This window comes from Panthera tigris, chromosome A1 (assembly GCF_018350195.1).
Source record: "Panthera tigris isolate Pti1 chromosome A1, P.tigris_Pti1_mat1.1, whole genome shotgun sequence".
NCBI lineage: Eukaryota > Metazoa > Chordata > Mammalia > Carnivora > Felidae > Panthera > Panthera tigris.
In genome coordinates, this window is record NC_056660.1 from 5344892 (window position 1) to 5369311 (window position 24420).

Genomic DNA, 24420 nt, shown 5'->3' on the forward strand with positions numbered 1-24420 from the left:
TCTCTCTCTACCCCTTCTCTGCTCATGCTCTGTCTCTCAAAAATGAATAAATGTTAAAAAAAAAAAATTAAAGTTAGATGAACACTTGCCCTGTGTGTCTGTGTAGGTGCTATGACAGAGTGGTTCCAATCTTAGGTGTCTACCCAGGAGAAGTAGGAGTACGTGTCCACACAAAGACTCAAATACTTACACTAGCATTATTCATGATCTCCTAAAACCGGAAGCAACCCAGATGTGTAATAACGGGTGAGTGAATTAAACAAAATGGGGCATATTCATACAGTGGAATACGACTCAGAAACAGAAAGGAATTGATAAGTGCAGAAACACCGGACAGATCGCAGAGCCTTAGGCTAGATGAATAGGCCAGACAGAAGACACTGTGAACTCTGATTCTATTTATATGGCATCCGCAAAAAGGCAAAACTATAGTGACAGAGTGGATTGAGGATTGCTAGGGAATGGGTTGGGGGTGGGGTGGGGGTGGGATTGCCTGCAGAACGGCAGGACGGAACGTTTTTAGGGTAATGGAAATGTTCTGTGTGTTGGTTATGGACAGAGTCACATGACTGCGTACCTTTGCCGAAACTCCTTGAATTGTGCATTTAAAATGGCTCAACCTTATATTAATTATAGCTCAATGAAGTCGATTAACCAAAACAAAACCTCTGTAGAGGCTTGTCTGTTGCTGTGAATTCAGTAAATTGAGTTGGTTTACTCTCAGAAGATAAAAAAAAATTTTTTTTGTCAGCAATAGAACATTTTGTGGGAGGTGGAGATGGCCAGTGTAGAGAAATGCTTGATGGGGGTGACAATAAGAGGTGACTTGAGGGTACCAGACAGGTACTTGGGTACATGGAGGCAAGAGGCCAAATTATCTCTTAAGAAGGTTTGCTCAATGCCTGTGAAATAGCATCCTATCCTCCTTGAAATTATTAGCATTCTAGGAAATCCTTGAAACATTACACACTTAACAGAGATTCCTCTTACTTTTTAATGAACCTCATTAGATTAGAACAAAGCAACATCCAGAGCAGAAAGGTACCAGCTCTCCAGGCATCAACAGCTGCCAGTAGGGGCCATGAGTAACTATCTTGTCTTCCCAGCCTTGACTTTCTTTATTTGCCTGTCATGGGTTTGCCGGGTTTGTGCTTTGTCTTTTAAGTGTTACAAACTTTCATATCCATTAGGATTTATAAATGCCAAAGTATTGTGCGTGTTAAGCTGTCAGGAAACAGGTGTGATTATATTGGAAGTGAAAATGATAGTAAAATAAAGGCAGTGGCAAGAATAAGAAGAATGCTGCTGTGGCTGTTCTGACAGTCTGGGCAGCGGAAATGGGTCGAAGAGTGGTAGAATGCAGTGGCGAGAGAAGTGACCTATGACAGTGGGCAAGAGACAAGAAAAACAGGCGGCTGGAATGGAAAAACAACAAAACCCTTTTGAACCCATGGTCTAGAGGATGAGCATCACCATTAGATCCTCATTAGCCCGAGGTTAATCCAGGAGAAGGGAGTTTGTTCTCGAAGGCGTAGTATGATTTGGCCGAATTGCTGCTCGTGAAACTTGAACCATCCTGGCTTTCAGCATGGTCAGCTCTGAGCCCGTTGGAATTTGCAGAACATCAAAGTGGGGTCTGAGGCAGCTGCTGCTACCTCAGCGTCTAAGAAATTCCTCTCGACACTTGCCAAGCTCACGGAGGGAGAGGGTTGCCTACCTCGACATTTTTCAGTGTTGCTGGAACGGTTTCATTTTGAGGAGAGATTCCTGCTATCTGCAGATCGGTAGAAATGCATCCAGATTCTAGAAATCTTCATCTTTCCGGGTTGATTAAACCCGGAGTGATGAACCGGAGAGCCACCTTTCAGATCCCACCTGCGCATAAATTCAGATTGAACTTCAGCTGTACTTCAGATGAACCTGCGATCTGTGAGCAGACAACCATTTCCTGAGATCAAGGGTAGCACTGTCTATGCTGTTTATATAATTAAAAAAAAAAACAACTGAAAATGGAAAGGCCAGCGTAGAGCTTACTGATAAGAGATGCAGGGCTCCCAGTACAGCTCAACCAAGGGAGCGGTGAGTGTTTGCTGCACCTACAGGAACGGTCTGTAGTTGCCCTCGCTCGCTTTTGGCTATAAACCGTGTGTGTTTTTAACTGCAAAGGAAAATAAAATTGTAGAACGTGTATGAAAGCCTGGAAATAGATTGTTTAATATTAATGCCTAAAAGGCAAATTCTAGCGAAGGGTTTTGGAATGTTCTGTATCTTTCTGGGAATGAAACTTGTAGTCCCAACTCCCCGTGCCCCTCATAACAGCTAAGTCCATTGTAACTTTCAGTAATTGGTTTTTTATTAAAATAAGAGACTGCAGTATAAAGTTTAGCGACTAGGCTAAATAGGCATTAACAGGCCCTGGGATCCAACCACAATTTGTAACATCGTTCCTTTGGGAAAATAGATTCTAAGTGCCCAATAACCGACTTACAAATAGACTTTTGAATCATAGTCCATTTGAGAATAAGGAACTGTTTGTGATAGTAATACCTTCGATTGGCTTGCTTGAGAACTGCACAGAAGGGACCTATATTCTGCCACACATGTGCAATGAACCCAACCAGTCTGGGTTTGATCAAAGATTATTGCTGAGTGGGCATTGGAAGGAACTGAAGTGGAGGCTGGAGACAAGTCAAGGGTGGAGTTGGGAGGATGGGGAGTTAGGAGAGGTTTTAGTGGGAGGGAAGGGTTTCAATCTCAAAGGCAAAGGTGCGATTCCGTGTAGATGAAGTGAGAGAACAGGACGGCTTGGATAGGAGCGGCGGTTAGGAGTAGAGAGCGTGGCAGGCAAAAGGAAGAAGAAGGATCAACCAGAAGACAGCCTCTTAATTATAGAGAACAAACTGAGGGTTACTGGAGGGGAGGGGCAGGGGGATGGGCTAAATGGGCGATGGGTATTAAGGAGGGCTGTTGTGATGAGCCCTGGGTGTTGTATGTAAATGATGAATCATTGGGTTCTACACCTGAAACTAATATTATCCCGTACGTTGACTAACTGGAATTTACATAAAAACTTGGAAAAAAGGGAAAGGAAAATGTACCAGGAAGGCCAAATGGCCCACATAGTAACAGTCATGTTTGCTGCAGTCTCTGCAAAGGGAAAACGTGACTGCTACGTTTCTACGGTTTGCAGCTCAACTCGGCCAAGGGGTCATCATTCACTTCCACGGGCATCTCCTGCTCCAAGAGGCCTTGTCCTGCCTCCCCTCTCCCTGCGCCCCCGTATTAGCAGCCTTCTCTTCCACGTTCGGTACTAAGCGCGGATCTGTCCTACGGCTACTATGTTAGGAGGCTCATTCCGGGCAGTAAACATGATGGCAGTTGTCGTGTGCTCAGTCTGTGTGTTGCCTTGGTCACAGGCCACGTCTTTTCGTATCCAAATCCATTATGCCAAGAGTAGTGCTGCATCACCGGTGGGCTCAAGGGGTCGTCTTTTGTCTTAGCTTGGTCCGCTGGCCCCAAAACTGGGTGGCTTAACCAACAGAAATCTATTCCTCATGGTTCTGAAGGCTGGGAAGTCTAAGATCAAGGTGCTGGCAGATCCATTGGCTCCAAGGACATTGGATCCAAGGGCTCTCCTCCGGGTTTGTGGAGCAGCTGTCTTCAGCTGTGTCCTCCCGTGGCTGGAGGGGGGAGAGTGGGCGGGGTAGAGAGAGAGAGAAAGGGAGAGAAGGAAGAGACTCCCTCGTCCCTTCTAGTAAGGGCACTGATCTCATTGGGAGTGCCTCCCCCTCTTGACCTACTTACCTCCCAAAGGCCCCACCTCCAAATAACCATCACATTGGGGATTAGAGTTTCAACATATGAGTTTTGGGGAGATACACACATTGAGTCCACAGCACTTTTCCCGGTACGACTTGGAAACCTCTCAACTCAGTGTCATCCATGTTTCCCAGGCCACTGTGGGCTGTGGCAGACGAGGCTCTCAGGAAGAGGGGCCATGTGTGCGACTCTGTGTCCCTGCCTGCCACTGTTGAAACTCCAGCTCCCTTTCGGGTCCTTCCCTATAACTGCTTGACTGATTGTGGGGGCAAGGGGAGGACTGTCTGTGTCTGAGGAGCATGGTTTCCTCATTAACCATATTTCTGCCATTCCCATTCCCAGTGCTTGGCACCCTCCCTGCTCATGCCCCCGAGCCTCTCACGCTCGCGGGCCGTCAGCTGCCAACCCTTAGGCTGAGGAAGAAGGCTCCAGTCTGTCTTTATGAGCAGGACAGAAATAACCCTAAGTGGAGAAAGTACCCTCCATGATCTTACCGCTGCCGCGTATCTCCATTTGTACTGTGCCCCCTTAAAACACAGCCACAGGCAGGGGTCTCCTCATCTCAGGGATTTGAATTCTTCAACCTCTTCCTCCATAAGTCCAGGGGGTGGGGTGGCAGCGAGGGTAAGTTTCGCTGGGCTAGACGGTGCCTCCACGACAGTATTGGCACGTTGTCCGAGGACCAGTTCCATACATCTTGCCTCGTCCCTTTCAGTAAGATATTTTCCAGGAGGTTTTTCTGTGCCCCCTGCATCGACCTCTGGCCAGCACCCTCTCCAGAATTGCCCAGACTTGTCTGAGTTTCCCGGTGCACACACCCAGGCCGCCACACCGGGATTTCCCTGAGTGGGTGGGATTTTCTTCTTTCCACCCAGATTCTAAAGGGCAGGCTGTTGGCACAGATGAGGTAAACGTAGACGTTTTATCTGAGATTCAGAATTATGCAACTAATCGAGAGTTAAAAAATGTGTAAAGTTTCCTTTATTTTACTGAAAGTCAACTTTTATTCTTCGGGCACTCTTCTATCCATTATGCCTATGTCACTACGCTGACAAGGAAGGCATTGTCAGCAGCAATGGCATTTATTCACTGCCCAAAGTAGCCCAACTGTGTATTTTCCTAGATGTAGGGTAGTAACCAGAGGAAGAATGGGCTTCATTGAGTGCTTATTATCTGCCAAGCTCAGTGTTAAGCAGGTTGCCCTGATTAGCTCATTTGTTTATAACAAAAGTGCTGTGAGGTAAGTATCCTTAGCCCCGTTTGACACTTGAGAATCGTCGTTTAAAGAGGTTAAGTAACCCGCCCAGGGTCACAGAGGTAATAAGTGGAGAGCTGGGACCAGTCCCTGGGCCATCTGACTCCAGAACGGGGCTCTAGGCCACGATTATGCCTCAAATACATCTTTCCGATAAGTGTTGTTGGAAGTCTCTTACTGAGAATGAAAATTGAGCCGTAAGACAGTAGAACCTGTTTTCCACTTTGTGGTAGTAGCTGATGCTCAGTTTAACCAGCGGTGGAAAGATTCCTGTCCATTTGACATGTTTCTTGAAGACGGTAATTGATGTTATCGTGTGGATCAATTATATGTAAATGTAGCTTAATAGCCAAAGGACAGTCGTCCAGGCGATAATTTCAGCAGACTTTTGTGTTTCCCCGATTCATTTAAACCGTATATTTTTGTGAGCCAGAGATTTTATTCTTCTGTTTGAAGCAGATATCCTACTCGTAGTCATAAATTCACTGGGAAGTCAGACATACTTTTTTTTTTTTAATCCAAAGAATGATTCTATGCTTTAGTTCTATCTGATAAGAGACATCACACCAAGGTGCTTATTTAGGCTGGTACTAATATCTTAAAACATATTATTTTAAAGTGTTTAATTTGATTAAATATTTTCTGGAACATGAAAAACATGATCAGTTTGTTTCTTCTTGTGACGACCCATGGGGAGAAATGGTTTAATCTGAAGATCTCAGCAGAGAAGAGAAATTAATCTTTTGTATTAATTTTATATCCCCTAATACTTTTTGGAGGCTTTAAAGATTATCTTGTGCAAACTGAGAAATGTTTGCCATTTAAGTTTTAGCACCTTTATCTTTTGGAAATAAAAAAAAAAAAAAAAAACAACACCACCACCCGTTTGTTTGTATGGAGTCTCCTGTTCTAGAGGCACTGAGAAAACTCCATATGGAGTATAAAGGAGTGGGGAGAAAAACTGTCCTCAGAACCTTAGCAATTAAAATTCCAACGGAGAAGAATTTGGATGCCGTAGCTCGGCCTGGACTGTAACTAGAGTAGGTTATTTTAAATGTCAAATGTAAATATCATTAAAGGGGATACGTTCATCCATACGACAGACCTAGCAGGCATTCCAGCGAATTCCAGACACGTGCCACATCGGACTCTGTATGCGTTACATTAGAATGGGTATGGCACTCTGTTTTTGACATATTAAACACCTAAAATTTGAAATACTAAACACATGCCCCCCGCCCCCCAACTCTCGTTTCAGGCAACAAGGGCAGCCATTACGCAGCATTGCACCGACCTTGGGAATCTGTTGGGCAAGGAGAACGATGTGGCCCTCATCATCGATGGCCACACCCTGAAGTACGCACTGTCCTTTGAAGTCAGGAGAAGCTTCCTGGATTTGGCGCTTTCGTGTAAGGCGGTCATATGCTGCAGGTAAGCAGATGCAGACTGTGCGGGGTTCGCGTTCCAATGTGGCTGTAACCTGTGCTTTTATTAAAAAACAAAACAATGCATGGAAATTCTAAGGGTAAAGTTTCATTTAAAAAGGAAAACAAGCGAAATAGAGGTGCCTGGGTGGCTCAGCCCGTTAAGCATCCAACTCTGGATTTCTACTCAGGTCATGACCTCACAGTTTGTGAGTTAGGGCCCGAGTTGGGCTCTGTGTTGATGGTGTGGAGCCTACTTGGGATTCATTCTCTCTCTCTCTCTCTCTCTCTCTCTCTCTCTCTCTCTCTCTGCCCCTCCCCTGCTTGTACTCATTCTCTCTCTCTCTCAAAATAAATAAAAACTTTAAACAGATTAAAAAAAACAAGCAAAATAAAAATACTAACTTAACCATCCATTCACAGATTTTAGGTAAGGCAGTTAGTGGTTTTTACAGTTTTGTTTGTTGTCTCCTAAAAACATAAGAGAAGAGCTGGGGCCTCCAGTCTTACTCGCCCTGGGAGAGTAACTGGAATAAGTCTGCCCTGAGCAGGTGTGGCAAGGCCCTAGCTACTTGGTTCTTTGGTTCTGGATGTCTGGGCTCAATCTCCAAGACTCGAGGAATTTGGATCCCTCTTTTTTGACATACAGTAGGTATTTCTATTCAGTAAGGAGGTTTGGTGGGGGCCATGCCATACCAGCTTTTGTGTTTGGACCCAGCCAGATGACTTTGTTGTTGTCTTTTAAGCTTTCATGTGAATTCCAGTTAGTTGACACACAGTGCTGTATTAGCATTCAGGTGAGGGACTTGGTTGTTTTTTCAGGAAATCTGGGAAGGTTTTTGAGGGTGGGCGTTGCTACTTTCCGAGGGCTACTGGCCATGCAAGGTCCAATTCTGATAGAGATTTGAGGGTCACGATTATAAAGAAAACACTAGAAAGATGAGCGGCACCACCTTGGTTGTGCAGCAGACGACTTGAGAGCTGAGAGGAGAGCTTTCCATCTCCGAAACTACTGTCCTTGGGCAGTGCCTGGTACATGGTTCAGTGCACCGTCCAAATCCTTGGATTAATAATCTGATCTGTGCTTGCTCTTCTATTTTAGGGTTACACGTTTTTTATACGTTGTTTCCTTGGGTATTTTCTCAGAAATCAGTTATCAGGATGCTTTTAAATTCCTCACCGCATTGATGCTTCAAGAACGCCTCTTGTGGGTTCAAGCGTCGTCCGTTCAGAATAATGGCTGTCACAGTGACAGTGCTGTTTCTGCCTGGCTAAAAGGCCCTAGTGACATCATCTGCCACACCTCTCTACCCAGACCTCTCGTAACACTGCCTGTTTGGGATGGCCGGCAACTCTGGGGGACAGCTACAGGAAAGTCTCTCCCTTGCCTCTCCAACCTTGCTCCCCACCCTAGTGAGTCTTGGGATTCTTCTTGGAGACCAAAAAATCTGTTGCCATTTTCCCGTGAGTACACATACTCAGAACCCTGAACCGTCTTTGGATGCTGATAGTTCTCTATCATTTTATCCTTCTCTCTTGAACCCTTTTCGTAATTTGGAACATGTCATCAAAGGCCAAGGAGAGCCGGGGTGGCGGCCGGTGGGGCCTCCGTGGTGGAGAGGAATGTAGCTGTTGTGCTGTGGTTGTAGGATGTTCAAGGACCCCAGGGTGAGGAACAGATTCAAATGTGTTTACAACAGTGAATGGGAGCTGCGTGTTACCTCTACGTCCGGAAGCTTGGCACGGTAAGAGGGACCCAGAATAGTGAGGAATGACTAAGCATCTGGACGTGAAAGGCCAGGCTTCCGAGTTTTATAATGGTCTCCCTTTCTCTCTCTCTCTCTCTCTCTCTCTCTCTCTCTCTCTTTTAAACAATTTTCTTGAGATACAATTCACCTTTAAAGTATATAGTTCAGTGTCTTTGAGGCTGCTCACGACGTGTTGTAACCATGACCACAACCAATTTCAGACTATTTTTAACCACCCCCAAAAGAAACCCTCTTTTCTCCTGTTAGTCAATCCCCATCCTCCTCCACCCTCCCCCAGCCTCGCTCAGTGCTAAACAACCACGAATCTGCTTTCTTGTCTATACAGATTTGCCTATCTGGGACATTTCGTATGAATACAAGGATATGAGATGGGGTCTGCTTCTGGCTTCTTGCACTTAACGTAATGTTTTCAAGGTTCCTCCGTGTTGCAGAATATATCAGTACGTCGTTCCTTTTCGTAGCTGGATAACGTTCCGTTGTATAGATATACCACTGTTAGTCATCCGTCTTGATTACCTTGGATTGTTTATACTTTTTGACCACTATGAGTAATGCTGCAATGGAGATTCATGTATACGTTTCGTATGGACATCTGTTTTCGTTTCTCAAGGAGCAGAAATGCTGTGTCAGCTCGTATGTCTATGTCTGATCTCTGGAAGAACCATCAGGCCGGTTTCCAAAGTGGCTACACCCTTTTACATTCTCACCAGCAATCTGTGACTGTGCCAGCTTGGCCATATCCATCTACTTGTTATGTGTCTTTTTCACTGTTTCGCCCAGTGGGTATAAAGTGGTATCTCATAGTTTTGATTTGCATTTCCCTGATGGCTAATAGTAATTAATTATAAAACATAGATAAAAGAGAAAAATTGAAATACTAAATCAATTGAAATATTAAAAATGAATCATGTTGAGCATCCTTGCATGTGCGTAACGGCCATGCCAATGTCTGTTCGAGTCCATTTTTAAGTTGGATTATTTGTCTTCTTGTTGAGTTGCAAGAGTTCTTTATGTTCACCGTATATATACGACTGTCTTATCGGAAATAGGATTTACAAATATTTTCTCCTGTTCTGTTGGTTGTCTTTTCATTTTCTTGAAGGTATTGTTGGCAGCACAAAAGATTTCAATTTTGATGAAGTCCACCTGATCTGTTTATTCTTTCATCCTGTGTCTTGGTGTCCTGTTTTACTTGTTTAGTCTTTTTTGTGAGAGAGAGCACACCTGTAGGTGCGTGGGTGTGAGCAAGCAGGGGAGGGGCGGAGGACAAGGGAAGAGAGAATCCCAAGCGGGCTCCACAGCCAGCGGGGCACCGGATGCAGGCTTGATCTTACAACTGTGACATCGTGACCGGAGCTGAAAGCAAAAGTCAGAGGCTTAACTCACTGAGCGACCCAGGTGCCTCTATCCTGTCTTTTTTTTTTTTTTTTAATTGGTTTTTGAGAGAGAACAAGCAGTGGGGGGGCGGGGAGGGTAGAGAGAGGGGGAACAGAGGATCGGAAGCGGGCTTTTGGCTGACAGCAGCTAACCCGACGTGGGGCTTGAGCTCACAAACCGCGAGATCATGACCTGAGCCAGAGTCTGACGCCCAACGGACTGGGCCACCCACGAGCCCCCTCTATCCTGTCTTTTTGAAGCAGCTGATACTGTGCTTTCTTCCCTGGGTTCCATTTGGGCCCGTTAGCTCAGGGACGTGGCAAATGGCAAGAAGTGGAGAAGGAGTAGTGGTGAAAGGCTCTTTTCTCATAATTTCCCCTTTGTGTCTGTGCCGTAAAGCTGCCGACTTAGGTACCTGGTTTCTGCGAGGCCCACAGCACTAGGGGGTTGTTCCTCTAGTTCCACCCGGAGCCAGAAGTCATGGTGAGGACGTCCCTCTCCCTTGCCAACCGCGAGTGGGTCAAGGGGCCATCACCCTGACTTGTCGGTGAGCAGAATCAAGCAACAAGAAACAACATGGGCAAGTCTGGTAAACTAAATCAAAGCAAACGTGCTCTCACTTCATGGTTTTTCAAAGGGAAATCAAAACGAGTCCGTTTGGATTCTCCGGGGAGAGCAGGAATGCCTTCAAGGCTTTACAGGAACACGCCGCTTCCTTGCCAGGTGCTTGATACTAAAGAAAAACATCTTCTCCCCCTTCTTTCTTTGGCTGCTTTCAGAGGGCTTTGTGTATCACATAAAGCTGTGCACTCAAAGACTTCACAGGAAGGAGTTCCAACTGGAATTGGCACAGAAAGAGGAAATTTCAAATTAAATACTGTTACTGTCTACAAAATAGAAACACTAATTGAAAAAAGGAGAGCGTATCACTTTTGCTACTCTAGGAAACATTTCTTGGCTGGTTTCACACTCAAGATTTTAAGAACATCAACACCTACTTTAAAAAAAAAAAAAAGCACTCGTGTACTTCAGATGTTGCTTACTATTCGTTGAGAATTTAACCGTAAATTAAATTTAACATGACTTCAAACATAAGGTTGACCTTAATTCTCACTTTTCATCTTTAAAATGTAATCACTGTAAAAGTTCCCCCTTTCTCTAATAATAGAAGAAAATAATTGCTTTCAGAAAATAACCTCAGTGAGCTCGTGAAGCCCCGTGTCCTGTCAACGTTGATTCCGAGACTGGTGGATGTTGTATAAAAACTGATAACACCATTAAGCGAAAACAATATTTTAGGCAGAAAACAGAGGAAATAATGTAAGAATTTGTTACCTATTTTGCAGACACTAGACTCACACACATTTAGCTAATTATACCTTATTATACCCAAAATATTTTCCATGTAGTTAAAAATCCTAGAAAGGTCATTACATGGTCAGCAAAACAGGTACAGGTCAGAAATCTCCTGAGGTTTACTGTTGTATCTGCCAGGGACCCTGCCACATTATCTATCGAGGTAAAAACTGGTTGGTCTAATCACATTTTTGTCAGAGGCTTGATACGTGCATCGTGTGTCCGGGAGAATAGTGACATGGTCTGTGCCTGTTAAGAGCAAAGAGTAAATAAGAGTACATGGCAGGACTCACGTATCTTCTACTTTACATCTTATGTGGGCCCCGACTCCTTGTAAGCAGGGCCTCAGAGAAACTAGCAGGTCCCCGACTCCAGTGACCTGTATCTTGCCATATGCAAAGATTCTCAATTTCTTTCTTGATTCCTCCTCAGCAGCTGAAGTCAGTGGCTCCCCCCGCTGGATTCTCATGTTTCTGTGACTCCTCTTTTTCCTACATGTCTTCCTTAAGGGATCTTTTCAGCAGCCTTTGAAGTGTCCTGTTTCCAAGGTTTTGCCTTGGCCTCGTCATACCACCCCCCCGCCACATCTTCTCCCTGGTGCGTTCCATTTTTTTTCAGGGCCCCATTCATCCTCTCCGTTCGTGAGTCACAACACCAGCTTTATCCTGAACCATCTAGAGAACTTAAACAATTTTTGTCCTCAAAAATTTAAATACAGGATTATCCTCTGACCCAGCAATTCCACTGCTAGGCGTATAACCCAAAGAATCAAGAACGGGTAATCAAGCAGATACTTGTATGTTGATGTTCATAGCAGCGCTATTCACAACAGCCAAAAGGTAGAAACAACCCAAATGTCCCCTGATGGATGAATAGATCAACAAAGGGTGGTATATCCATACAGTGGAATATTATTTGGACATAAAAAGGCAAAAGCGTGGATACACATGCTACATGGATGAGCCTCAAACACATACCTAGTGAAAGAAGCTGTTACAAGAGATCACATTATATGTTTCCATTCATATGAAATATTCAGAATAGGTAAATTCATACAGACGAAGGCAGATTAGTCACTTCCAGGGACTACGGGAGAAGGAACATAAAGTGATTGTTGAATGCGTACAGGATTTCCTTCTGGGGTGATGAAAACGTTTTGGAACTAGATGGTTGCACAAGGTTGTGAATATACTAAATGCCACTGAACTGTTAACATTTTTTTAGTTTTATTTTATTTTATTTTTAACATTTATTGATTTTTGAGAGAGAGAGAGACAGAGTGCAAGCAGGGGAGGGACAGAGAGAGAGGGAGACACAGAATCCGAAGCAGGCTCCAGGCTCCGAGCTGTCAGCACAGAGCCCAACGCGGGGCTCAAGCTCATGAACCATGAGATCATGCCCTGAGCCGAAGTCAGGCACTTAACCGACTGAGCCACTCAGGCGCCCCTGAACTGTTACATTTTAAAATGGCTAATTTTATGTTATATGAACTTTCTCTTAAAAAAACAATAACAAATGAAGGGGAACCTGGGTGGCTCAGTCGGTTAATCGGCTGACTTTGGCTCAGGTCATGACCTTGTGGTTCATGAGTTAGAGCCCTACATTGGGCTCTGTGCTGATAGCCCAGATCCTAGAGCCTGCTTCGGATTCTGTGTCTCCCTCTCTCTCTCTGCCCCTCCCCTGCTAGTAATCTCTCTCTCTGTCTCTCTCAAAGATAAATAAAACATTTAAAAAAATGAATAAAAGAATTCATCCATTTTAAATGAAATGTATGTTGAATGAACAAAACAAAAGTTTGAATGAAAGTGCCCTTTGTTTGAATTAAATCTTTGTGGAAAAGAAGAAGAAAGAAAAAAAAAAAAAAAAGACAAGACTGCTTCCCAGGCTCTACCCAGAACAATGAAATCAGAACTCTAGGGATTATACAAGCTACCCATCCCCAACTTTGATTCTAGTGAGTATTTGGGGTTGAGAGGAGAGGACTTCCCCAGTCTGTCAGCATGTCCAGCATAACCCCTTTCTTCAGCACCCCCGTGTCTGAGACTTTTTCACACTGACCTTGGCATACCTTAAATTCAAAATGTGTAGGCTGAATTAGTCACAATCCCTGGTCTATGCGTCGCCTCATTTCTTCTGGGCTTCCCCACTAGTTTTCGGAGTTTTCTGTCCCAGGTGATGGTACCACGCACCTCACAGCTACCAGAGCCTTTTGGTAACATAACAGGCACTGTTCTGTATTTGAGGGACCTGTAAGAAACGAAACCATAGAGGGGCGCCTGGGTGGCTCAGTCCGTTGAGCGTCCGACTCTTGGTTTCGGCTCAGGTTCTGGTCTCACGGTTCGTGAGTTTGAACCCCGCATCGGGCTCCGTGCTAACAACAGGGAGCCTGCTTGGGATTTTCTCTCTCTCCCTCTCTTTCTCTCAAAAAAGAAAGAAAAAAAAAAAACCAAGCCTGAACCATATAAGTAAATTATTGTATTGAATCAAAAATTGCACTCTCTTCATTTGTTGATCCTTGGTAAATATTGTCTTTGTTTTCATAAAGAAGAAATAAAGGCCTCAGAAAAATTAGAGTGTCTCCTCCATGACTTCACCTAAAAAAGCAAGGGAGGCATTGTCAGTTTATCCTGGATACGAACAGTACCAGGGCCCGTGCTCTTAAATCATGTAGTCGGCTGTGGCAGCTAATTTATGGTCATGTGTTGATTACTTCAGGACTCGAGTTTTATATGAAGTTTTTGCTTTGAACACGTTCCACCTGAAGAATTTGTGTGAACCTATTTAGCATAAGGTCTGGTAGGATTTGTCTTTCTCCAAGAAGTCACGTAGGAAACGTGTAAACCACTTTTTACATGTTCAAGAAGGAGTTCTCTGTTCTCTGTTCTTTCCTCCCTGTGTCCTTGGAACTACCGTCTTTCACGTTCTCTCATTTTTCCTTTTCCTCCGACGTTCTTGAGTTTTGTCAAAACGGAGATAAATTTTGTGGGCACAGACCTGGGATGGGGCGGGTCTTTGGCCTCTTGAGAACATTCAGAAATTGAAAATGTTAACATGTATCGTCAGGAAGAAAGTCATGAAAGAATCGTCAGGGCTCCCCTTGTGAGGAAGTTGTGGCCCCGCCACGGTCCCCCACAAGTGCGGGTGATGCTCATTGTCCCCAGTGCCACCATATTAGCAGATGTGATTTAGGACCGTATATCTCTGGGCAGGAGGTGGAGCGGGAGGAAAACACCACAGCAGGGTGGATGTGCAAATGAAGGGTTTCAGAAGACGTCATTTATTTTCTTGGGTGTGTTTCGACTTCTGCCTTTCAGGGTAGATTCAAAGATAAACATGTGTGAACCTACCATGATACCATAGAAGTACGGCGAAGAGAAAGAAGCAGATTGGGCATAGCAGACGTTTCTAAAAAGCTTTTTGGGTTTATTTTTCTAACTTGAAGAGTGATTTATATTTCTCGTAGGGAAAAAATAGAAAATTCAGATAAGCGAAAAGAAAGAAATCAGAATTCACAATCCCCCCAACTAGAGTTCATCACGGTTAGCAGTTGATATTTAAATCTAGATCTCTCTCAGTTAAAATAATTTTTATCAGAAGTGGTTTAGATTACTTACAATATGTGAAGCGAAAAAGGTTATAAGCCTTAAAGATGGTTATAAAGGTTTAGTTTCTATGTGAAATCATGATATAAAATGTTTTCTAAAAGCTTGCTAATCCTCTGTTATGAAAACACCATGATTAATCTATTCCTATTGTTGGGTATTTGGGTTAACACGTTATTTTTTTACTGTTAGGAATATCACTACCATAAGATTTTTATAGCTAAATCTTTGCGAAGACACTTGATGATTTCCATAAAATAGCAATTCAAGAGTAAGCCACGTAGAAATTGGCAGAAGTGTTTGTACCCTTCACCTAAGAAAGGGAAGTTATTTGACTGGGAGTGAGAGAGATGTGGTCAGGAGCTCACTCCCTGCTGGGACAGATGTGTTCCCCTCGTTCGGCCAGCTTGGTCTGGGGTTTATTTTCCCCACCAAGAACGGGGAGCAGTTGAGAGATTACTTTGTGGCAGGATGCATACGGGGTTGAAAAAGAAATCACAGCATTTTTAGTCAGGGACAGTGTATCATCTCCACGGCTGGTTCGACCTTATACTTGTTTTCCGGACTCTCGGAAGCCTGTGACTCACTTAGCCTGCATCCCCGAACCTGTACACTGGCCCTACCTTCAGACTTAGGGTGGAAAAGAACTGGCTCTTTCCCCTTGGTCTCCACTCCAGCTTAGCTTTTTACATTAATGAGGCATGATGGATAATAAGAAATCTTAGAACATTATGCATTTTGCGTGTGGTATCTTTCAGCCTGTGAACCACACACAAGAATTCTATCCAAACAGAGTTCAGACACACTAATTAGAATTGTACCACCAATTGTGTTTTGGTTGGCGTCCACATTGGTAGGGGGCCAATCATACACTTGCAAAAATAAAACTTTTCTTTAGTTTCTTTCATGATACGATTTCTCAGCATCATACATGTTTAGTTAGAAGTCAGCTTCCACCTTTGACATTTCGTTCCAGAGAACATTATTAACTTGTCGAGGGTGTAAGCCTATCCTTGGGTTGTTTGTATTATAGCTTAGCATGTATGCCCGTTTGTTGATTAAATGCAATTAAGGTAGAATTCATTCTTAGACAGGGTTTTGTTTTGGTATTTTTTTTTCATTGAGCTCTAAAATGAATGCTATTATTTGAGTGATTGTGGCAATTTTATTTGGTCCTAACTGGCCTTTTTGTTGCTGTGCTCAAAGTGAGTGTGCTCAGATGTTATGATTCCTCAGCAACATGTTGAATAAAAACAACGTCCAAAAAGCCCACCGTTTAAAAAATGTTTTCCGTCCACAGGTTTCACCATTATTTACTCAGAATGAAAATTAGATTGATGTAGATTCTGTACCATAGAGAAATAGCTTATTTAATCATTGTATAGACTGGCATATGTGGGAACTTGGCAATCTTAATAGAACAAGGAATCCCTTTCTGAGTAATTCTAGCTTAGAAAAAAAAAAGCCATTTTATTAAACATCTTGGAATCAAAGCCGATTTTGATGACACGTTTAGAAATGGAGGACTGTTTTCGTCTCAAATAACTATTGCGGGACGTAATTTATACTAGTCACTCTATAGTATCAACTCTTGACTATGAAGGATTTCTGGGTTTTTTTTTCCTCCGGCTAAAAGTGACATATTATCAATATTTATCTGTAGTTCCTAGAGGTGAAAAGTCGAAAGATAAATTAACCCGTCAACTTGGTTACTTGTGTCCTGAACTAGCAAACTGCTTTGGTGGGAAGATACAGTACTTGTGACAAAATAGAAGCAAATATTTTAGTATAAGATTTAAAATACAGAAAGTTCTTCTGTAGGAAAATCTGTTAGATAATCCAAATTAAAAGTTAGCACCTGTGACATGTTGACATGACAGAAATCTCTAGCAGGGGGCATTTAGTAATATGGTTTGATCTTTTAATAGTGTGCTGTGTAATTGCGAGCACATTTCTATTTATTTATTTATTTATTTATTTATTTTTTAATTTTTATTTTTTTCAGTATATGACATTTATTGTCAAATTGGTTTCCATACAACACCCAGTGCTCATCCCAAAAGGTGCCCTCCTCAATACCCATCACCCTCCCTCCCCTCCCTCCCACCCCCCATCAACCCTCAGTTTGTTCTCATTTTTTTAAGAGTCTCTTATGCTTTGGCTCTCTCCCACTCTAACCTCCTTTTTTTTTTTTTTTTTTCCCTTCCCCTCCCCCATGGGTTTCTGTTACGTTTCTCAGGATCCACATAAGAGTGAAACCATATGGTATCTGTCTTTCTCTGTATGGCTTATTTCACTTAGCATCACACTCTCCAGTTCCATCCACGTTGCTACAAAGGGCCAGATTTCGTCCTTTCTCATTGCCACATAGTACTCCATTGTGTATAGAAACCACAATTTCTTTATCCATTCATCAGTTGATGGACATTTAGGCTCTTTCCATCATTTGGCTGTTGTTGAGAGTTGTGAGCACATTTCTTAGGAAAAATTTTTTTTTTTTTTTTTTGGTTATAAAATGGGTGTTACCATACCACTTTTCTTCTCTCGCAGAGCTGTCCTTCTGAACGGTTCTGAGACGTGGTTTTTGTGGTAAAAGTTCCCCTTGGTTTCTGATCTTCACACTGTCGTCGACACAGATACAAAATGGACAATGGAAGTAACGAGGCCCTTCCTTCTCGTCAGGCACTAGTCTGAGAATTATGGTAATCGGGCCTGTGTGATCTCCCATCTCTCCGCTCTGCCGCTTTCAACACATTGGGACCCAGATGAGGCGCCAGGAGAGCTTGTAGACACATCACTTTTCAAGTTTTTTCCTGTGTTTCTTCCTCTTCCTCTTCTCATGAATGATTAATTCATCAGCGCGTGTCATTTTTGACAACAGTGCTCTGCCAAATGAAACAAGGTGATGTTAGGTCAAACCGTGGTCCAAAATTCTGAAGTAGAAGCTCATAATATTTGGCATCTTTCCTCCTAGAAAAACAAACCAGGAGAAAAAAAAAAAGTCAAGAATAGAGCCTAACTAAACATGTGGAATGTGTCATGAATATTTATATCCCCAAGTCTTGCCTTGTGATAGTATTTGTGTTTAAGGTGGGTTTTTTTTTTCTTTTTCCTGTGAAATAGTTCAGAATGTGTTTCATTAATACAAGTGTCATGTTAACTTTCATTAGGAAAAAATTCCTTCTTCTGCCAACATTGACACCTTTCTGATGGAGCATATGCAAAGTAGCTCTTAACGTTAATTGGTCCCAAAGAAAATTATGTTTTCCAGTTTCCTGCCTATACATCTGACACTTTCCCTCATTTAGTACCTGCTCAATTATCGGTGCTTTTTCCCTTTCCTGATCTTGACAGCCAGTATTCCTCCTATGACTTTGAAAACCATAAGGAATACCCCATCCTGGAAGCTTAACTGTCCTCCAGTTTGAACAGGAAGTACCAAGACGACCGTTAGCAACTATTCGCGGACTGCAGCCTTCTCTGGTTTGTTTGTTGATTGGTCGGTTGGTGGTTTTTCCAGCTTTATTGAGGAATAATTGGTATACAGGAAATTGCATCTAATTAACACGTACAATTTGAGTTTGAACGTGTATATACACTCTTGTTACCGTCATCACAAGCCAGGTAATGGACCTGTCCATCCCGTCCAAAAGTTCCCTTGTGTCCCTTTGGTTTGGGTAGTGTTTTTGTGGGTTTTTGGTTTTTTTTTTTTTTGGATTGTTGTGTGTTTTGTTTTTGGGTGCAGTAAGAGCACTCAGCAGGAGCTCCACCTCCTAATAACTTATTAAATGCACAACACCTTAGTGTCAGCCGTAGGCACTGTGCGCTATGGCAGGTCTCTGGAACCTGCTCTCGAGTGACTGTACCTTTCTACCCATCGAGCGACGGCTCCCAGTTCCCCTCCCCCCAGCCCTTGGTGACCACCATTCGTGGACTTCTATACCTTTGATTATTTTATGTGCCTCCCATAGACGGACTCGTGCAGTGGTACTTGTCCTTCCGTGACTCACTGACTTCACTTAGCACAATGTCTTCCAGGTCCGTCCGTGCTGTCACCATGGCAGGAAGGCTTCTCTGCTTGAAGTGCCTCTGATTCAGCTTCTTACTTGTTTAACTTTAGAGAGGAAATACCTGGCAAGAAAGGAATGTTTCCGTTCGTTGTGTCTCAGAATTCTTCCTATTCTCTTTAGCCCCCTTTAGGGCCACAGGTAAATTGGCAACATGAGATACTTCAGGTTGATGGAGCTAACTTAAGTTGCCAAATTTCGGAAGTTGGGCTTGGTTTAAATTTTATGGTTGGCGATTTCTGAGCTTGATTATCATTGCCATCTGCACCGCTTTGCTGGGTCAGCAGAGACTAAGAGCTTCTGCTGAAAGATTTGGTTTCTGTTGTTTCTTGTTAATCCGCTAACTGAGCTCTGTTGGAGTTCGGGGGCTGAGCGGTCCTCAGTGGCTTAGTTCCTGATAGGCCAGCAAATGGGAGAGACGCAGGCAGACGGACAGACGGATGGACACACAGACAGCTCCTCTGTCTCTCGCTACTCCATCAAAGTCTTGACACCTGGGTCATCTGAGAAAAACAGAGTGAGCATTTTTCTCCCACGAAGCAAGGATTCATGGCGGTGCCCTTTCACCACTTGGACATACCGGTCATTAAAGACCAGAGTAAATACACCAGCGTGAAGAAAATCCTTTCTCAAATATACAAGTGCCAAGTTGAAACCATCTGTCAATCGTTTGTGCATTTTCCCCTTACTTTTATTTGTCTTAGTGGGTAGGTGTTGTTTGGAAATATTGGAGCTTGAGAAATTAGCAGTCCTCTGTTATCACGGTATTTTGCCAGTTCACAGATAACTAAACCGTTAAGTTCGTGTTTTCTCTTTGTAAAGTCATGACAAATATATATTGGGTATTTCTTTTTCCTGCAATAGAAAATAATGACAGGGATTGATGCTTATTTGTAGATAATTGAATACATGGGCATAGGGGTATGTTCAATGGTTTTTCAAGCTCCGTGCTTCACATCAGGATGTGAATTTTGAATGTTCAAATCTGGGAACAAATATAAGATTAACATAGAAGGTAGCGAAGGCTTTTTTAGAAACGGAGAAAAGAATAAGTGGTGATTGATGTTCATTTATTTGAACAACACTTGGGATTTGAATTTATATCGCTCTGTGGTTGTAGTTGTGTATTAACACGTGTCTGTATAAACATAGCTACTTAAAGAATAGTATCTGACGGATGCTTTAATACCAACACCTCATGAAGGTTAAAGATAGTTATAATGATAGAAGCTAAAGAAACAAGGTAGGGGTTTGTTGCAGTTTTGTGTTTCCTTTGTTTGAAAACAGCTGCAAAGAGTCTTTGGTATGATTCCATTGTTGGGTGCCTTGCATTTCTATATTATACTTAAGACCGTCTCAAGTCAAAGATTTCTTTAGATTAAGTATTACGGTGTTCAGATAAATTGTGAGGAAGAAAGAGGACTTTTCCCACATCTTCTAGACCTATTTTAAGGTGATTTCGATGCATCTTATCCTGTTATGTTTTTGGAACAAGCTGGTTTCCGCGTGATGGACCCGGTAACTGCGTCGCCCCCAGTCGGCTCGCTGGCCCGCCCAGGCTCTGCACGGTGGCCCAGCCGAGGAAGTGTCTCCTGATGAAGGTTGATGCGTAAGCCCAAATGGCACGGCCTCTGCCTGCAAAGAGGACTGTGGCGGGAGGGCCAGCCCATAAAGGGCAAATGGCAGCGCAGATGACAGCATTAGGTGCCGTAAAAGTCAAATCTGGGAAGCGAGGGGGCATCGTTAGCTCCAGGGGTGTGTGTCTGGGGGGGAAATACTGATGATGATACTGTGGCGCTAACACTCAAGTCGTCACTGTGTCCAGACCGCCTGTGAGCATTTAACATCTCTTACCTCGGAAAATCCTTCAAGCGGTCCTGCAGAGAAGAATCTTAGGGTCCTTACTTTAGAGTTTGGAGAGCAGAGGCACAGAGGACTGAGGACGTTACCCTGAGTCCTGTAGCTGTAACGAGTAGGTCCAAGGTTTGAACCCCGGCAGCCCAGCTCCAGAGTTGATGCTGGAAGACTGCTCTCAAGATAACGGTGAGGAGCTGAAGGGTTCAGAGCAGATGAACGGAGCTTGCATGTGCTTAAGGGAAGATTCAATATGAAGGCCAAAAACAGAGTGTATCTGCGAGGTGCGAGGCCCTTTCGATTCTTCAACTCGGCGACAATGGGGACCTCAAGTAGGGTGGTGGTAGCCTGAGTCTCTGACACATAGTAGGTATTCAACAAACTGTTGGGCTGGATTTCTAGACTTCCTGCAATGGGTTATGATCCAAATACGCGGTCATTAAGGAGTTCGAATCAGTAACTTTTAGCGAGGGAGTGAATGTAGGAAGATTGGTAGGATGGGGGAGACGTTAAGCCCTTAATGATACAGCCCTTAACGTTACAGACGTTAAGCTGTAACACGGGCCATGGCAGAGGGGATGCTGGTGGAGGGATTAATTTCCAGCATTTCTAGGAGCTGCATCATCTCCAGCAGCTGCCGAGTCTGGTGCAGGTGGGTGCTCTCGAGTCCAGATTCCCCCTGGACTAAATCTAGTTAGCATCTATGCAACACGCGTTCTGGATCGGTCACTCTAGTTTGTGCTGCTCCGGTAGGAAAATGAGTAAGAGAGACTTTGCTGATGGTCTCCCTTCACATACGTCTCTGGTGGAAGAAAGTACTGTGACTAAACGGAGTGTGACTTTAGAAAACACACAAAACCACGCGTGCAGAAGACAAGAATGGATGGAACATTAAGTACCATAAAGCTGGAAGTTCAGTATTTGTTACTGGCATTTGTCTCCTCAGGGCAAGGTTTCTCATGAAGGTGAGCTCCCTTTGTATCTTGCAGATAATGATGGAAGTTTTCAAACATGGCGGGCGGAGGAGGGGGCAAACAGTTGCCTCTTAGATGAACCAGGCTGGATTTGAGAAGGGTGAGACTTTGGAAGGACTATGAATATCACAACTGGAGCAATCTAGAAGACTAGATGCCATGTCCTTTTGGGACACGAGTCACAGTGGCCATCTTCACTCATAGAACACGTTTGTCACCTTTTGTTTATTTGTCACCGTTTATTTATTTGTACTGCAGAAGGAAATGCGAATGTCTCCTAGTTGACTTTGAGGAGGTACTTCCTTTCCCATGTTAATTTTCCCGACGTATAAAGTAGTGCCTTAAACAGGCACTCAAAATGCATGCTCTCCTCTGTCAACTTATTATTGCTTCAATAGCGTGTATTTACTGGTCTGCTGTTGGACTTTAGGTTTCTGAGCCAGGGTTGTTTGAGCAGTTCCCCCACTGGAGAAAGGTTCCCGAACTCCTCTTGGTTTGCACAGACGCTGCGGGTCTGCACCTTCAAGGTGTCGAAATGATCCTCACCGATTAGTGCCATGGCCTCTAGGACTCCAGACCCCAGAAGACTGGTCTTGGAGGACACTCCTCTTTCTAGATACACACTCAGAGCAGGAAAAAAGTGTTGAGGAAGGTAAAGGTTTCTCCATAACGCAGTCCCTTTGTCAAGATGAGTGGGAGGCAGGGCTTTGGGTGAGGTCAGACTTGCTTGAGTAGTAAGGCCCCTTAGGGTAGGATCCATAGGCTACCCGTAGCAAGGCCAGTCCTGTTGGTTCGCTAAAGCTCTGAGGGCCCAAAGGGGCGAGAGATGATATGTGAAAAGGATCTAAGTGACTCCCCTAGTGTTAGGCCACGTCAACAGACATAGTGAAAGTAAATCTGATTCAAGTGCTAAGGACTTAATTATGTCCTCCCCAAATTTATATGAAGTCCTAACCCCTAATGTCACTGTATTCGGAAGTAGAGCCTTTAGGAGGTAATAAAGGTAAAATGAGGTCTTTTAGGATGGTGGGATCCCGATCCTATAGGATCAGTGTCCTTATAAGAAGAGACACCCTGTCATGTGAGCATATGGTAAGAAGGAGCCATCTGCAAGCCAAGGAGAGACCAGAAACCACATTGGCCGGCATCTTGATCTTGGACCTCCAGCCTCCAGAGCTGTGAGAAAATAAATTTCTGTTATTTAAGCCCCCCAGTCTGTGGAACTTCGGTACGCCTGCCTGAGCTGACTAATACGCTAAGTTCAGGTTTCTGCATTGCCCAAGCTAATTAATAAAATCCTTACTGTAGTTGTTTTTCAATCAGCTGGAGTTGCCTTAATCAGTTCTGGGTTTGCGAATGTAAAAGGATTGGAAAGGGGGTCATGAGTGAGGTGAGGGATCGGTGAGAAGAATTGCGTGGGTAGGGGATGATAGCCTTGAAAAGTAAACCTGGGAATGCTTCGTATTTCAAACTACGCCATTCCAACAAAGGATAAGTCATTTTATGTGATGAGAGCAAAAGTAAGGAATACCATCGTGGAACTAAAAATTTAGTATTGTGTTTAGCTTACTGCACCAGTCTTCCCTTAAAACTATCCTAGGATTAGCTTGATTTGTTTGATTTTAAGGTAAATTTAGCAACTCGATCCCTCAAATTATAGATGCTGACCAGTGTGCGGAATTCCCTCTTTTCCCAAAATGATGTCTGTTTCTCCTTCATTACGTTCCTAAGCTTTGTTCATTCCATATTTCAGTTTTGATGTGAGGTTTAAAAAACAGAAATTGCTTCTTCCGTTTCCAACTTGAAAGGCATTTTGACAATTGTGTGTAACAAATGCCGTCATTCTCACTGGGTCTGTTGTTTCTGATAGGACAAAGAGGCACGTTTTGCTGGCCTAGAAATTCTTGCCAGTTTTCATGCACTGTACCGTTCGAGCATGTCTTTATGTATGAAAGGAGAGTGATTTAGAACAAATTTATGTTAGCCCGATTCTCAAAATCCTGAAGTTAACCAGGATTACTTCGAGTGCTACAGCTTTCATGCAGATATTCTGCAGAAAAACTTAAAGATCCTCATTGCCCTGCATGGAGATCCTCAGTCACGATTCTAAAAGAGCCCAACCTGAACCTAGTAGCTGTGAGGGATTTGTGAGTTCTCCTGGTTAGACCTCAGTACTTTGCTGCTATCCCAGCAAACTGAAAAGTCTCCGAAGGATTATTTTAAATGTAGGTCACGTTGTGTTTCTTCAGATGAAAATCAAAACGAAATCTGCATATATGCTGAATGAATTAAAGGTATGCGTTACAAAAAGATTTCCCGTCAGATACTTCTATGGGGCTCCTGCTTTGTCCTGGGGATGAGATTATACTGTGGGTGGCAAGATCAGCACAGCCCCCGTCTCTGTGGTGCTCGTGGTCTGGAGGAAGACCTGGATGGTAAAAACTGTGGATTGTACAATTTGAATTGAATCCTTTACTCTCTTGTATTTCTGTGTACAGAGTCCTTGATCTTAGGTAGATTGACTTCTTAGATATGCTAGCTTCTCTAATGCTGTGCTACTCTTAATGTTCAGCTTTGATTGGCCCAAAGTTTGGCTAAAAGAGAAGCTATATGTCTCTGCCGAAAACCCTTCTAGAGGCTTCTCATGGCTCTGAGAATCAAACTAAAAGGACTTAATGGGAGAGTGCTTCCCCATTGCTTACCATGCCCCAGCCACATTGGACTCCTTTCTGTCGCTCTGCAATCCGAGCGGGCTGCTGGCTCAGGACCACCATGAGACCTGTTCTCTTTGCCTGTAAAGCCCTAACCCCTGATGCCACATGGCAAACACGGTCCCTTCATTCAGGTCTCCCCTCAAATACTAACTTGTCAGTGAGGGTGTCCTTGAATACCTGGCTAAATTAACGCCCCTTCCTCTTTCCTC

At 43.6% G+C, this 24420-nt stretch overlaps 1 protein-coding gene across 17 annotated transcripts in view; it reads left to right on the forward strand.

The window, feature by feature from the left end:
- LOC102959813 (phospholipid-transporting ATPase IB) overlaps nucleotides 1–24420 on the forward strand; it is a 609397-nt gene that overhangs the window by 292493 nt on the left and 292484 nt on the right. For all 17 annotated transcript variants that reach the window (XM_042984757.1, XM_042985236.1, XM_042984810.1 and 14 more), the window contains one exon: nucleotides 6333–6505. In XM_042984757.1, coding sequence (XP_042840691.1) covers nucleotides 6333–6505 — 173 coding nt within the window. The remainder of the gene's footprint in view (nucleotides 1–6332; nucleotides 6506–24420) is intronic.